Source organism: Tympanuchus pallidicinctus, unplaced genomic scaffold (genome assembly GCF_026119805.1).
Source record: "Tympanuchus pallidicinctus isolate F22 unplaced genomic scaffold, pur_lepc_1.0 scaffold18, whole genome shotgun sequence".
NCBI lineage: Eukaryota > Metazoa > Chordata > Aves > Galliformes > Phasianidae > Tympanuchus > Tympanuchus pallidicinctus.
In genome coordinates, this window is record NW_026294699.1 from 9,862,732 (window position 1) to 9,878,243 (window position 15,512).

A 15,512-nucleotide genomic window follows, 5' to 3' on the forward strand; every position below is an offset into this window, starting at 1 on the left:
GACTCCATGAAGCTTAGAAACTGTGCAGGGGAGAGAGAGCTGTGTTACAATGCCATTCCTTTGGTGTGAGATAGAAATAAGGGAAGCAGCCCTATGGATTGGAGCAAAGAATGGGTTGCAAGCTGTTTTCTGGTGTTGATGATGCCTGAATTCACTCATTTTGTTTGGTCTTTCTTCATCTGGCAATGACAGAGTTAATGCTATCAAACTTTTGGGGTGGTTCGGTGGTAAAAACCCTTGAGTTCTGGAAATGAGTGCTGCTATGGAAGGAGGACAGAGGGCTGCCCTCGGCATGCACAAAATACAGCAGGATGGTGGAGTGCAGGACTTCGAGTGGACTTCAGATTTTAGCAAATCTGGGATGCTAAGGGGTGTTTTCAGTTTGTGTGATGAGCTTAGGGTTTGTAACGTGTAAGTTGTGCGGTTCCTAGGCTTCCTATTGGCAATGCATGTGTTCCTTAACGCCTCTTCTCACCTGGTTCGAGCACGTCAGCATGCTGGTCATCCTTCTGAACTGTGTCACCCTGGGCATGTTCCAGCCCTGCGAGGACGTGGAGTGCCAGTCAGAGCGCTGCACCATCCTGGAGGTAAGGCTGGCCCTGAGCTGGGACCCATCATGTCCTCAGGATAACCAGAAAGCCCTACACGTGGAGGTGGTTTCTGCAGTCAGACACACTTGGGCATTCACTGTCACCCTGACACATGGTAGTGCAACACACTCAATGCATTTGAATCTCTTGTGTATCTGCTGCTTTAATTCCTTCTGAGTGTCCCAGCATTACAAGGAGGCGACTGGGATCCTTCCCAGCAGCTCCTTCTCCTTTCAAAGCCTGGTACTGGCTGAATGATTACAACATATTGAGTGTATTTGTGAAAAACAGAGTGTTATCCCAGAGAGTTTCAGGCAGAAAAGGGCTGTGACTAAAGCCATTGCTATTTTGTGCTGTCACAGCTTGCAGGAGTTAACAGAAGCCAAAATATGAGGTAGAAAAACCTTAACTCCTTTATAGTGACATTTGGATGCTAATTATTAAACGAAGTGAAATAATGGAGCGAAACTGTAGTTTATCAAGGGATAAGGTAATATCCAGAGAAGGTGCAGCTCACACAGCCGTGCAAATGGACATTGATGTACAATGGGAACTTGGCTTCCATGTGGGCACCGTCATATTTACCAATAATCCACCTAGGCCTTCAAATGGCAATGCCAGAGACTAATGCTCATGCTTTAGAGGCAACAGACCGAGCACAAAGCTATGCCCAGGGGTTGCCATCACCCACCACGTGCTGTAGGTCGTATTTCTGAGCTCAGTAGGTGGCACTTTGGTACCACTGCCCAGCCCTGCAGCCTCTGCCAGGATAAACTGTGCCTCTGCTTTCGCTTTCCATGGTAAGAGAGCACAGTAGAACTGACTGTAATAATCTTTTACTGGTCTCCAGGCATTTGACGACTTCATTTTCGCTTTCTTTGCGGTGGAGATGGTCATCAAGATGGTGGCTCTGGGGATCTTCGGGCAGAAGTGTTACCTTGGAGACACGTGGAATCGCCTGGACTTCTTCATTGTGATGGCAGGGTCAGTAACAAAACCTCATAAAGTTGCCTTTGACGTGAGTGCCAGAAAACACCAGGGAACCCAATCTGTAGGTTGTCCTGGCTGGTTTTCATTACATCTTGTGTATGATTCCCAGCTCCAGCCAAAACCAAGTCCCATAGGTCTCATTTGGTTTAACCTTTGGCAATCACACCAGGTTATGGAGTGCAGCGTGGCTGTCAGGGCAAAAGCCTTTGAGTTGCCAGTAGGGATCCTCTGGCCAATGTCAAACCAGGTTTGTGCTGATCTAACCCAGTGCTCACGGTAAGGTTTCCATCTTGAGAAGGGATGGAGAAAGCACAGGGCAGCTCAGTCCTACTCCTGCCACGTGGTATCATTAGAATGAGACAGAGGCAGAAATTAGACAAACAAGGGGAATCGAGCCTGAAATCTGTTTCAGAAGGTTGAAATCCCAGTGCGAGAGGCTCTCCAGAAGTTGACTAGCAGCTGCTGTTGCTGATCCTCCCAAATTACGAGTGCATGCACATGTCTCCAGTAAACTTCTGTTGGTTTATGTTTATATACCGTCTCTCACAGCTGCTTATTTGTGTAGGATGTGTTAATAAATAGATACAGTTTATTTGTGGAATCACCCCAGGAAGATCTGTCTGCTTTTGACATCAGCTCCTGCAAAATTGCAACTGTGTGAACTGAAAACTTGGCAAGTCTAAAACTTTATTCTATAAATAGATGGATTTTAGAAATTCCAGGCTCTCTTACCTGCTCAGTGTACCCTACGAGTGGATAGACTGCTTTAATGACAAAGCTCTGCCTTATTTCTGAGTTCCTGGTTTTATAATGACTAGCCTGGGGTTAATTAGAACATTCCTGTAATACGTTGAGCCATTTTTACCCTTACATTAGCAATGTACAATCTTAATTGCTCTTAGAGAGTTGCATTTTCATCCACGTTATTTGTCTGGTGTACAGCTTGGAATGGCCTTACAGACTTGAATCAGACAAGAGCCCCCCTGAGCAGAGCTGCTTTGAACCAGTGTGAGGTTTCAGCCTAGGGAAGAACAGCAAGAACAACAGCAGTCATTGATAATAATTTTTTTCTTTTTTATTTTTAATTTCCCAAGCTGCTGCAGCAGCATTTGAACATTTAGTAGAAGAGTGGGGCTGTGACTGTGGGGGAAACGTGGGGTCAGAAACGTAACGTTCATAACCAACGCACCAACAGGACCCTATGCTAAGCTCTCCTGATGGGCAGGCAGAGCCATCAAACAGGTCATGGCAGTGTACTTGAGTATATTTGGGCCATATAGCAAGGAGCACACAGCTGGAATAACAGGTGCTTTTTCCAAAGAGTGGATGGCTGTGTTGCAGTTCTTACGAAGCAGTTCTGATAAGAAGTGCTGCACAGAGCTGCCTGCATTGTTTGTCCTATTTGCTGTCCTTAAATAAGCTGATTTGGCTGACAAGCAAGTGTACCAAAGAGAAAGGAGGGTGAGCAGGGAAACTACAAAATAAACATATCTTCTGCCTCTAGCAACAGATTGTGTCTGAAGTTTGTTCCAGCACTGAAAGCCCTTTCATGTTCTGCTCGCCTGAGAAATGTACCCTGGAAAATTTCAGAGCAAATGGAGCTCACAACCTCTGGGTCTGTCCAGAAGCCAAGTTGAAAGCATTTCCCAAGCATCAAAAATGTTGTCTACAAAGGCTGAAAGCAGAGATGTTTCTTGTGCATCCTTCCCTGGAGGTGCTGCAGGCTCCTGTGGTATGCTTTGGACATTTTTATCTTGACAGCTGGAGGAGTAGGAGCTGCTCACAGCAGCAGACAAAGGCTGTGCCTCTTCTTTCCCACTACCCAGAGGCTGTGGGGAATCACCTCTAGTCCATGCATATCCCTAACATCCAACTCCAGCAAGTTTCCATTGGAGTTTTCCAAGGTATCCTTGGCTGAAAAGTGCAATGTGCAATCGGGACCCCAAGCTTCTCCTTGGCAAAGGATCCTTGGACTTTTCCATGAAGGCTTGAGTTGATTTTGCTGCAACAGGTCCAACCTGGAACCCATCACCATCAATCAGGTGGATCAAGATGGCTACAGTGGGCAACTTGCTTTGAAATCCGAAGTGGAATGCCATGGAAATCCAGAATGTTGGAGTCAGAAAGGCTGTTTCCTAGGCCATACCCTGGATTATTCGTCTTTCTTCAGCACTATTGAAACTCCAAGCGAAGCCCCAGGAGCTGGCCCTTAAACAAGCACGTGGGTGCATGGAGCAGTCCGTATTCCTTTCACATGCTATTAGGAGTTCAAAAACTGTCTCAGTTACAGCAAAACCCACATGTTCAGTCACCTGATAAATCGTGTGTGTGTGTGCTGTGCTGGGACCAAGCCAGCCAGCAGGCTCAGGCTTCAGCTCTATGCATTGAGACAGTGCTGTCCCTATTCCTGCAAGGGCTGCTTCCAGTGCTGGCTCTGGGCCCCTCGGTGCAGGTGGGGAATGGCATCTCCACTGGGTGGTCCCTGCAGCCGCACTCTGGCTGCTCATGTTGGGTGTAAGGTCTGGTGTTGTGCTGTGTCTGTTCGCCATGCTGGGCTCAGTTCCTACATACAAGCTTTAAGGTGGTTTTGATTTATAAAGAAATGTTAACTGCTCCAGGGGAAAAAAAACCCACCCCTGGGAGGTTATCAAATAGCTAGCCCCAAGTCACTGCTGGGCACAGAGTAAGGTTCAAGGTGCAAAGTCACTTCTGTGTCATAGCAGGGATTTTGCGAGGTGACACTGAGAAGCTTCTTTCCAAGGCAGCAGAGAAGCAAACATCTGGATATTCCCAGGCAAACTCAGCAGAGTGGAGCAAGGCACCAAATAAGAAGTGCAGGAGCACCCAGGTAGTGATATTCCCAAGCAAGGCTGGCCCTAAACCAAACCCTTCTTTTCTGTTGCCTGAAATCCAGAAAGTATGGCAACTTTTTCTTGATGGTACGTAACCATTTTTGGTCCATCCTGGCTGGAGAATGCTTAACCTGAAAATCTCTCCACCGAAGCTTCTTCTGACAGCAGTTCTGCCTTTCTCCTGTATCTGTTGATTTTCTTATTTTTTAAAATGCTCATTCCTTATGGTATCCAGCAGCTTACTTGCAGGGTTCTTCTGATGCTGTTATGTTATTTGAACAGACATGGTGTGAGATTTGTGATATATTTACAAGTGCTTCCCTGTAGTCAAACTCATAAATTGTAATTACAGCCGTGCTAACTAGCCATAACCCCATTAAAAAACAACACTACCCACATTTGCCACTCGTTGCTATAAAAGAAGAAAACTGACTAAACTTAATGTCCTTCCCAGCCTGGGAGAGAAATATTTATGTGAAATGGAGACGGAGCCTGAAAAATAAAATGTTCCTTATTCTTAATAATAAAATGAGAACCAAACTACTTCATAGTTGTTTTTTTGGCTTCATTATTCACACTTTGGTCATAGGAGGATGGATAAGCTGGTGTGAAAATGCACCGGGATGAGGGCAGGGGGTGTACCATCAGAACATCTCATTGATGTGGAGCTGTGCACAATGAGATAACAGCAAGGGTGAGCCATGGGGAGCCCCAGCTCTGTGTCCCTTATTTGCAGCTCCCTGTTGTGCCAAGTCCTGCTTGAACAGAAGCTCCCCAGGTGCATGCCCGTCAGCTGTCCATGCACCATGCTGCTTGCATGAGTGTCTGCAGCCCTTCGAAGGTGGGAATATCCATTATATCCCATATCAACAGCACATCAGGAGCTGCTCCCCCATCCCACAGCCTCCTGCTTGTGCTGCATCCTATGCCCTGACACCTCTTCTCTCTTTCCCTGCAGCATGATGGAGTACTCTCTGGATGGACACAACGTCAGCCTGTCTGCAATCCGCACCGTGCGCGTGCTGCGGCCGCTGCGAGCCATTAACAGGGTCCCAAGTAAGTAACCATCAGCATGGCTTTGGAGGGCTCAGCTTTAAGCTTTCTGATGTCCTCTTCTCTTGCTGCCGAGGGCAAGTTCATTGATTTTGGGTTGTGTTTTTTTTTTTTTTTTTAATGTGAAATTGGACGTCATTTATTATTATTAGTGGTGTTAGCAAAGGACAAGGGAGATTTTATACCTGGGATGCTGAATTTTTGTAGCTGATTTCTAGCATTTTTGTGAACTCTCTGAAGCAAGTAACTCCCATCTCCCACTAAATAGCAAAGTTCCCGTAAAGAAAGGGGAGAGATCTATTCTAGAAGAGATCTTCTTGCCTGGGATGGACTTGCTTTTTTCCTCTAGGTTATTTAAGGTCTCTCGGTCTCTTTGAGTTCAGGGATTGAAACACAGTATTCTCCATCGTTGGTAAAACACCATGAAGGAGGGTTTGCTGTCACGTAGTAGAAAATTGGGTTCATCCACAATAGGAAGTTCAAGTGGTCCCTAAATCCATTTTCGAGTGGCTTCAGCTGCTTGTCTCCTAAATCCAATTTGACAGATGAACCAACAAGATGAAATAATTTCCTGCCATACCAGCTGTCTGCTGAGTGACCCTTGCAAGGCACTAATTTCATTGCTCTTCATTCACTTTCTAACCATGCTCTGCTCAACACAAAATGCAGCAGCATTGCATGGAAATCACGCATGCTTCTCGCCACAAAAACATACATTTTGGGGTCTTTTTAAGAGCATGTTTGAATAACACACCCCACCAGTCATAGAACCATAGAATTAATCATAGAATCATGAAAGTTGGAAAAGACCAATAGGATCATCAAATCCAACCAACCTTCCTGAGCATCCTGCTGGGATTCATTGCCCGTCACGTCGGCACATCCGCAGACGTGCAAACTTCCCTGGGTCAGTTTCAGTTCCAGTGCTTCAGACAGACATGCAGTTTTCTTTGTCAGTCCGATGTTGGAGCTTTGAAGTGTGTCTTTCAGGCTGTCTGCTGCTACCCGTGGTAGTGAGGTTGTTTTCTTTTGGTTAGAAGACCGGCAATAGGAAACCATCAAGTTTTGTTAATAGCTTATGGGATCAAACCCAAAGATTTAAGCCAATTTTTGGTGTTGTCCCGCGTGCCAGGCCTGGAGGATGGATAATCACAGATTTACCTGTTTATGAGACACCAGCTCCCTCCGCTTGGCGCTTTACTGCTGTCGCTGTTTCAGACTGATGCTGTAATCCAGGGCCTGCAGAGAAAGGACAGCAAAAACCTTCTGTGTCTTGGATTTTGAGGTTTCCAGCGATGTTCCGTTGCTGCTCTTTCATCCATAGGGATGCTCCAACTCCAACAGGGGAATCACCTGGGACACCCCCACTTCTCAGTCTGTGCCCACATCCTCAGTGGGATGCCATCATCCAGAGCGGTGTTTTCAGCCACAGAACAACACTGAGCAAATATGAATTATGGCTGGAGCTGGCACGCAGTTGCAGGGACCCATGAGAAATTGCCCAGCAATGTATCCCTGTGGTGCCTGGGCACTTTCCTGGGCTCCAGCCAGGGCTGCTAGCGCCGTGCTTCCAGGCACAATAAATTCACCCACGAGATTATTTTATTTTCATTTGTTAAGAAGAAGAAAGGAGAACCCCAGCCAATAAAAACATCGTCTCTATTAGAAATTATTCCTTGGAAATGACTGGAAAAATACAATTTCTGCAATTTATACGTTTGGCAGGGGCTGTAGTTTGGGTGGTTGTTTTGCTTTTTTTTTTTTTAGTAGTGGCTGCTGTTTTTTCAAGCCCATTTTCCTGCTTTATTTTTACTTTTCTGCTGTGTGGTTCCAAGCCCGTTTCACATGGAATGGGAACAAAAAGAAATCCTCTTTTCAGCCCAGGCAGTGCTCATGGAGTTTTCCCATGGCAGAGCTGTACTCTGCTGAGAGCCCCGAGCAGCCAGATAGAGAGCAGATGGCTTCCATCTCCAGAACAGTGCCACCAAACAACCCAAAATACCAGAAGTAGCTGAGCGGAAAAACGTTGTCTGGCACACAGAGAGGAATTTTAACCTTTTTTTTTGTAAGATAGATAGGTGCAGAGCTGGAGGCATCGTGGTGCATCACTCCTCCTTTCACCAGGCCCAGGGGCATCACAGTATGAGCAGGAGCATTGGAAACTGGTGGTGAGCCGGAAATCAGTGGGGGGAAAAACAGCTCACATTGCTGTGAATGTGGCTCATAGAATCATAGAAATGCTTTGGGTTGAAAGGGATCTTTAAGATATCCAGTTCCAACCTGTGCTGTAGGCAGGAACACCTCCCTCTAGACCAGGTTGCTCCAAGTCCCATCCCCTCGTGGGGCAGCTGATGGGCTGAGGAGCAGACCCCACACAGGTGGTGAAAGCATTTGCTGAACACTTCTTAGTGAGACAAAATGCTTCCAAGGGCGGCGGCAGTGTCACCACCTGACCCTGCAGATGCAAGGTTTGCCATCATGCTGTAAACCTGAGCCCTTCTCTCTGCCGAGCACTGCACTCCTGATGTTCAGCTTCTTCTTTTATTCCTTCCTATGATTTAGCACTTGCTTTTGTCTGTTGCTCTTTTCATTATTCCTCCTCTCATCAATTATCTGCTGTTGAAACGAGAGCTGGTCACTGTCTCCGAGGCTCATTTAACCTCTGCCGAGCAGCAAGTCCTCATTCTCTTTTTATTCTGGCATTCTCTTTGGGTTTGAAGGTGCCCTGGGGCAGCACCCAATCCCTGCTCAGTCCATTCAGAGAGCGATGCCAGGAGCTGATGAGGACACAAAGGTTTGCTGCAGCCCCACGAGCTTCAGTCATTGCTCCATCCTTTTATTTAAGCTGAGAATTCTTGCACAGAAATCAACTTGTCCCTGGCAGCACAGGTGCTGGGGAGCCCCTAATGTGCTTGCATGTATACAGAGAAGCCTCGCAGGGATTTGCAGGACTGAATGGAAAATCTGATGGGCACCCCCCAGTTCCTGTGCCCTGGCTGCAAGGCGTGGAGCATCCTGCTTGCCCCATCACCCAGTTCTTCTAACCTGTTTTCTCCTTCTACCCCCAGGTATGCGAATACTCGTCACCCTGCTGTTAGATACTCTGCCTATGTTAGGCAACGTCCTCCTCTTGTGCTTCTTTGTCTTCTTCATCTTTGGGATCGTTGGTGTGCAGCTCTGGGCAGGGCTGCTAAGAAACAGATGTTTCCTGGACAGGAATTTGGCAACGTAAGTACAGCAGAAATCTCCTGTTCTTCCTTTCTCCCTTTTCCCTGATGGAGGAGCCCATTGTGCTGATGGTGGCGCTCAGGGGGTGCTCAGAAGTGTCCCCCCCAGCACACCCTCTGAATCCCATTTCCCTCCTGGCACTCAGACACTGTTGGTTGCTGGCTGCAAGACTCCAAGTCCATCTAGCTGCTTCTTGTTGGCAGCTTTCTGAGCGTTTGCAGTGGCTTTCTCGTTTTTTTCCTGGAGTATGAAGGTGTTCACACCACGTCCAAGGAAGCTGAGAACCCTGACAGGGGGAATTTTGAGGATTTAGACCAAACGAAAGCATGAGAGCACTGTGACAACTGTTGTGTGGGTCTGGGAGGTCGCCCAACGCAGCACAGCCTCTAGCACAAGGTTAATTAGGAGTGTGCATGCTAGAACATAGAGTGACATAGAGATGCTGCTGAAACACCTTGTATGTATGTCTCTGTAGGGCCAGTAAGATAAGTACCATGATGCTGAAGGCATCAAAGATATTTGTACCACTCTCAGCCTGAAACAGAGATAAGAAACGTGCAGCACATCCAATCACCTGCTGATGCAAACTTTAGTTAGGTTCTTGCAAGCTCAGCAGTTGCATGGGACAGCATCCCTCCCAGGTGCTGCAGGTGCTAAAAGACCTTAATTGCCCAGGGTGACCTTTACCTGGGTCCCCCACCATGCCTGTGGCCCTTCATTTAAGCTCAGCGTTGGGCTCTTGGCCCTGCTCTCAGCAGGGCTGTAGGTGCACCTGCCTCCAGCTCCCTCCCAGTACCTCTGTCTGGGCTGCCTGGATGGGTCTGGCCCTGGTCCATCACTTGTTACACTTGGAGCTGGCATTGGGTGACCCATGGCTGCTGGCTTGTCCCCTGTCATAGGGCAGCTGTGCCCTTGCTTGCCTTATAATCACCAGCAAAATCAGGACTGCATGCGAGTTGACACTGTCCCCGTGAACTCCTGCAAAAAAGGAGGCATGCAAAACAAATCCTTGCAGAAAGTCTCCTCTTAGAGGCTGCTGAAGGCACCAGTGGCTCAGAGGTGAGGAAATGCCTGAAGGCAATTAACTGGGGCAGCTCCAGCTCTTCAAGAGGAGATAGGACCTCTAATTATGTCTGCCATCATCTGCTGCTTGCAATTGTATTGTCTTGGAAACGAGCAGGTATCATCCCTTGGATTTACCCTGGGTCCTGTTCCTGCCTCACACTGAGCAGTGTGGTGGCACAGAGCAGTAGCTGGATAGGGAGGGACCACCAAAGATCCTGCACCAGGAGTCTAAAATACTGTGTGATTTCCTGCGAAGTGGAGCTTTTAAAATTAATCACAAGATGATTGTTTGCTAAATAGAGACATTAAGCAGTCAAGAAACAGGCTGTTATGTAAAGGCTATTAGCAGCATCATAGGCACCACAGGATCTGTTTATCAGGGTCTTGACCGCTCTGCAGCAGTCAGGTTCCTTGTGATTAGCACTGGGAGATGTTTGGTGAGGCAGGAGTACTGTGAGATGTTCTCCTTCCACCTTCACAGCCCATCAGGAGCTTCAGAGAAACTCCAGATTTGCTCTGATGTTCTCACCCAACCTGAAGCTGCCATCTGAGTCTGCTTTACTGGGTAAACTTAAGATCATAGGAAACTGGCAGGCATGGAGATAGTGTGCACTGATCCAGCTTTACAGTGGCCTTCATCACCCCAACAGTAAGTTGTGTAGGTGCAAAGGCATGGAGTGAATCAGGAGTAGTGTAACAAGGAAAGATGTGCACATGGCCCAAACTCACAGCTCTGGCTTCAAACAAGCAATTGCTACTGACCAGCAGTAGGATGCTGACTGCCTGCAAAGCAGCATGGAGATGCAAGCCCAGGGTTGGGCTGGAGAGGATCCATCACTTGCTCCATCCCTGTGCTGAGCTGCTGTGCTTGGCATCGCTTTTGAGAGCCTTGACCATCCATTCCCTTCCAGGGAAAGCTGCCAATGAGAACAAAACATCCAAACCTTTAGGCAGGGGCTGTAGGATTAAAGTTAAGCTCTGGTTTTGGATAGAAGTAAACAGAGTGAAGCTCTGCATGGAAGTAGGAATGAGATGCTGGTCATCTACTCTCATCTGCCAAGTCCTGCTAAATCCTAGTGTTGTTGTTCTCAGCCTGAAATAATGTTCACCAGTGCTCCAGGAAGCTGTGTGTGATTGAGGGTGGATGGTGCACTGTGCTGAGCAGGTGATGCTTCTGGTTCGGGTTTTCTTGCAGTGCTGTGAAGGGGAGGACCTGAGTTATGGGCAGGGCTTCTCGTGGTATTTGCAATGGATGTGTGAGGCTGTGACTCCCTGGCCAGAGGTGAACGTCAGCTGTTGTGCCTTGGGGGCTCCGGTGGTTCAGAGCCCCTTCAGCTCCTGGAGAGTTTGGTGGCCAGGCCGCTTCGCTTAGCATCACATGGCAGCAAGAATAGCAGTACCAGGATGGGCTCTGAGTGTAGGAGATTCCCAGCAGTAGGAACTGAAAGGGAAATTTCACACTGCTTTTGGGTTGGCCTGGGTTGAGAGTTGAGAGTTCAGCATGGATGGCAAAGGCAAGCATGACCAGCAGTTTACCTGTAAGATCTCAGATCTGCTGTCCCCATGCAGCCCTTTTGGTTCCCTCCCGCCAGCAGGAGATGCTGCCATGGTCAATAAAGGATCTGGGTCACCCCCAGAGTGTTGTTGCTGCTTCTCTTAACGTAACACTTGTGTGTTATGTTGTTATGCAGAGGAGCGTTTTCTTCCTTGCGGAGCCTTTCAGAGAGCTCAGCAGGTTGGAAGGGGGAGAGAGCTGTGAAGTGTTTTGTGTTTATCTAATGCTGCAGGACAATTCTAATGTGAGCTTTTCGGTCTTAATTAACTCTGTATCTGTTTGGTATTGTACTGCCTTTGGCTCCTTGGCTTTTGTAGACCTGTGCAAAGGCACACACAGCCCAGGCAGGCAGCTGGCGGTTTGAAAGGTACTTCTGAGGGTTGCTTAATTGCTCCTCCCGGCATCTCTCCATGTTGCAGAGATGGGTTGGCAGCGGGGTTTCTTCCAGAACGAAGCCTTCCCTCAGAGGGAAGTGAGCTTGTTTGGTGCTTTCTACCTTTTCTCTTTCCTCCTCCATTCCTCAGGAAGCTGAAGCAGGATTGTGTTCGGGCCGTGCTCCAGCACTTAGGGATGATGCCATGACAGGACTGAGACTGGGGCAGATGGGGCAGAAAGCCTCCTTTGATATGAGAGAAGATGGACTTTCCTGCTTCAGTGCTATCCTTCCTGCACATAAATGTCCCAGGGAAATACAGCAAAGCTGCTGTAAGCCCAGAGAAAGATGCACGCTGGGCAGCTGGCCGAGAAAGGGGCGTTAATCCTTTCTAATGTGATAACAAGCTCCATTCTGGGGCTTTGTTTCTCATGACTTTTCCCCAGAGCACAAGAGTCTCGTGATTAGTGGATTCATTACCATTAATAAGTTCTTTGAACTGTGCCTGTTGGCAAAAACCAAGGCAGTCCAATTGACCTTTCGTGCACATGGAGGTAGGTGGTCTTGGCAGGGTAGCTGTGGATGCTGGGGATTCTCTCATTCCGCAACACTTCACTTCTCACTCCTGTTCTCTTCCTGTCTTTCCCCTTTTTGGTTTTGCCAGCACAACCTTCAAACAGGGAAACTAAAAGAAGGACTTAAATTTGCAGTGTTGGCTGCTGGTTGGGGTGTCCCTTCCCACTGCACTCTCTGTGCTGCTATGGGTCCCTCCCCGTTGGATGGATGCTTATGATGTCCTGTGTCCAGGTAGACAAAGAAGGGAGAAAGGCTTGAAAAGGGCTGGGCAGGAACTGGCCCTGGTGCACTTGATGTTGATGCACTGCCTGTCAAGAGCAGGACTCTTTTAGTTTGTAATTTTTATTTATTTTGGGGGGTGTGGGGGATGTTGTAAAAATGAGGAAGGAAGAGAGAAGGGAAGATAAAACCAGTTAGCAGCTGAACCACACCAAACTTCATCCACCCTTCGCAATCAAGCTGTGCTTTATTTTCCTGCTTTTATTTTCCTCCCACAGTCACCAAAGTGTCATTCTTTGCTTTTCTCCCCAGCGTCTGTGCCCAGATCTCTCTGCAGCTTATTAGATCACAGCCCGAGGCAGCGTGTCTGCAAGCAGCCTTTTCTCCTTCAGCCCAGGGCTTCCTACACCATGACTCAGAGGCCACATGCAGCCTCTGAGATCTGACTGGCTCACTGAGGGCCTTTCAACTTGCAATGTGTAGTGAATAGAGAGGCATGGAATGAGATGGGGTTTGGTCCTATGGCTCCCCAGCCTGGCTGCATTCTCCCTGCAACAAAACTGGGTGCGTGGGCTCCCACAGAACCAGCTGGCATGTTGCTAGTTGTGTCCCTGCCCAGCTGGGCTGGGCACATCGAGAGGTTGGAGATCACCTCTGGAGGCTGAAATGAAGATGATTCATCCGGGTCAATGTACGTGCATCCCTCCTGCAGCTGGGAGGGCAGTGAGCTGCACGCAGCACTGAATGCCATGTGTCACTGTGCCACGGTGCGAAAGGCAGCTCATGGGGCTGAATGCTGTGTGCCGTTGTGCCACAGTGGGAGAGGCAGCTCTCAGGGGCTCGGCTGTGAGATCGGAGCAGAGCATCACACTGACGCATCAGCCCTTCTGTCTGAGCACTTCTTCCATGGGCAGTGTTCTTGGCACGGGCGTATGTGTGTCTGCATTTGAACACAAAACTGCTCCCGGGAAAGGAGCTTGTGCAGCCATAGCTGCTAATTACCCAATCATCCCTCCAGATGGTCCCTCTCCCTCTGCAAGTCCAGCTTTGCTCTGGGTAGAATCCTAATTATGCTGGCCTGTGAGCTGCAGCATGCTGAGCCTTCCTGTCCCTCCCGCTGCCAGCTGCCTTTCGCGATCGGGGAACTCCTGCTGCTGGTGTTGCTTCCAGGGTGGGGAAGGAAATAAGTTTTTGTAGAGTTTCACAGCTCCTCCTGGCTCCGGAGGAAATTTTCCTTTGTGATCAGTTCTAGTCTGGAGGAGTGTCATCTGGAGCGGCACATCCAGATCAAAAGGCATTGCTTTAAGTGAAACAAGAAAGAGCAAGAGATGTTTCCAGGATCACTCAGCCTTGCTGCAGGGATAGGAGTTCAATGCGTAGCTACAGGTGTGCAGCTTATGGGCTGTGAGACTTGCCTGTGGCTCTCCCTGCTGCAAGCAGCAGGTTTGGGCACTGGGAGCTGCCCAGCCAGAGCCAATGCTTTGGGTTTACATGATGCATCTCATCAGGATTTGATGAGAACTGCAGAGAGCTGCAGAACCTAAACCGGAGATCTAGTGCTTTGATGGGAAGGCACCATGTGAGACATCTCAGTATCTCTCCTGCTATTGCCTTAGGGACAGCAAGCTTTGCAAGGTCCTGGTTTCTGCATCTGAATGCATCCCCTCTGTACCCACTGAGGCCAAAACAGAGCTCCCTGCTGGTGGTGAGTCAGGAGAAGTTGCTGCTTGTCTTTTCTACTCCCTCTGTTTCTTCACTGAAGTTCCTCTGCTGTCTTTGCCTACAGCCTGTAGCAACTCCAGACACATCCCTGTGTCTCGGTGCCTTTTAATCCTTTGCCTCTCCACCATAACCCCCTCTGTGTGACAAACTCTTCTGCTTGGAGTGTCTGATCTTCCAGCAAACAAGGTGCTGGTGCAGTGCTCACCTTTATCTTCTGCTTGTTTTATATGGAAATTTCCTCCAAGTGAAACCGTTCTGTGGGCGGAAAGGAGAGGGCTGAAGAAAAAACATTTTTCATGTGTTTCTTCCTTGTCTCTCGAATCGAAGATACGGGGAGGCAGATTTTACAGTTGTGTCTGGGGGGAAATGGGAGTGTTGTGTGATGGGAGGTGAATAGCTGCTGAATGAGTTGTTATTCACAGCCAACAATGCCCAGTTCTTCTACCGTGCTCTTCTTGCAGCTGGATGAATCTCAGCACCCATCTCAGATAGTTCATTGATGGAGGAAAAGGTTGTTCAGGAAAGTTGTTCAGGGCTTATTTCCCCTTGGCTCTGCCCTGCAGCAATTGCTCTCTCCTAAAGCGCAGTTGCTCAGTGACTTCACTCAGGGGTTATGGGGAGCAATTTCAGACCATCATACAGAGTATCACTTGCTCAGCAATCATTACAGCCACATTTATTCAATCGTTGGGAACATTCAGAGCGGATTGAAAAAAAATACAGCTGTCCTGTCTTGAAGAATTACCTGCTTGTCTGCTACCCACATCTCGCTTGGTCATGTAATTTGTGTTGCTTTTTCCCTTATCTTCTTCTTGATTGTAGAGCACCTTAGATCCCCACCGCTCTGAACAGCAGATCTGCTGCTGGAGGTCTTCTCACCTTCTTGCTTTGAGCAGTGCTTCAGCAGCGAGTGCTGATGTGCCCCACAAATGCTCGTCCATTGCCATGGAGAGGCCTGCATTCAGAGCACCGCTTGGAAAAGGCACATCCCTGCCATGCTGCAATTAGAGCACTTGCTTATCTTTTCTCTAACAGAGCTTTATAACTTTATCCAGGCCAATTAAATCAGCATTCAGTTCCCATTAATGTGGGCTCTTTCCTTCTGCAAGAACAGAAGGAATTTGAGATGCCCGTAGCTGCCTCTTTCCTTATTAAAGTTCAGCTCATTCATCCTGGAGACGTGCTGAGGGGGAAATTTCTTGGAAAGCTGCTTTGCCTTCGGGTCATCTGAAGCATGATCTGAGCATCAGAAGAGCTCTCTTAAAATCCTTAGTTGGGAACAAAAAGTT

The 15,512-nt window shown here is 48.2% G+C and overlaps 1 protein-coding gene across 2 annotated transcripts in view; it reads left to right on the top strand.

The window, feature by feature from the left end:
- Nucleotides 1-15,512, top strand: part of CACNA1H (calcium voltage-gated channel subunit alpha1 H) — a 122,996-nt gene that overhangs the window by 12,205 nt on the left and 95,279 nt on the right. For both annotated transcript variants that reach the window (XM_052679649.1, XM_052679650.1), the window contains exons 3-6: nucleotides 432-587; nucleotides 1,441-1,574; nucleotides 5,391-5,488; nucleotides 8,554-8,713. In XM_052679649.1, the coding sequence (XP_052535609.1) occupies nucleotides 432-587; nucleotides 1,441-1,574; nucleotides 5,391-5,488; nucleotides 8,554-8,713 (548 nt within the window). The remainder of the gene's footprint in view (nucleotides 1-431; nucleotides 588-1,440; nucleotides 1,575-5,390; nucleotides 5,489-8,553; nucleotides 8,714-15,512) is intronic.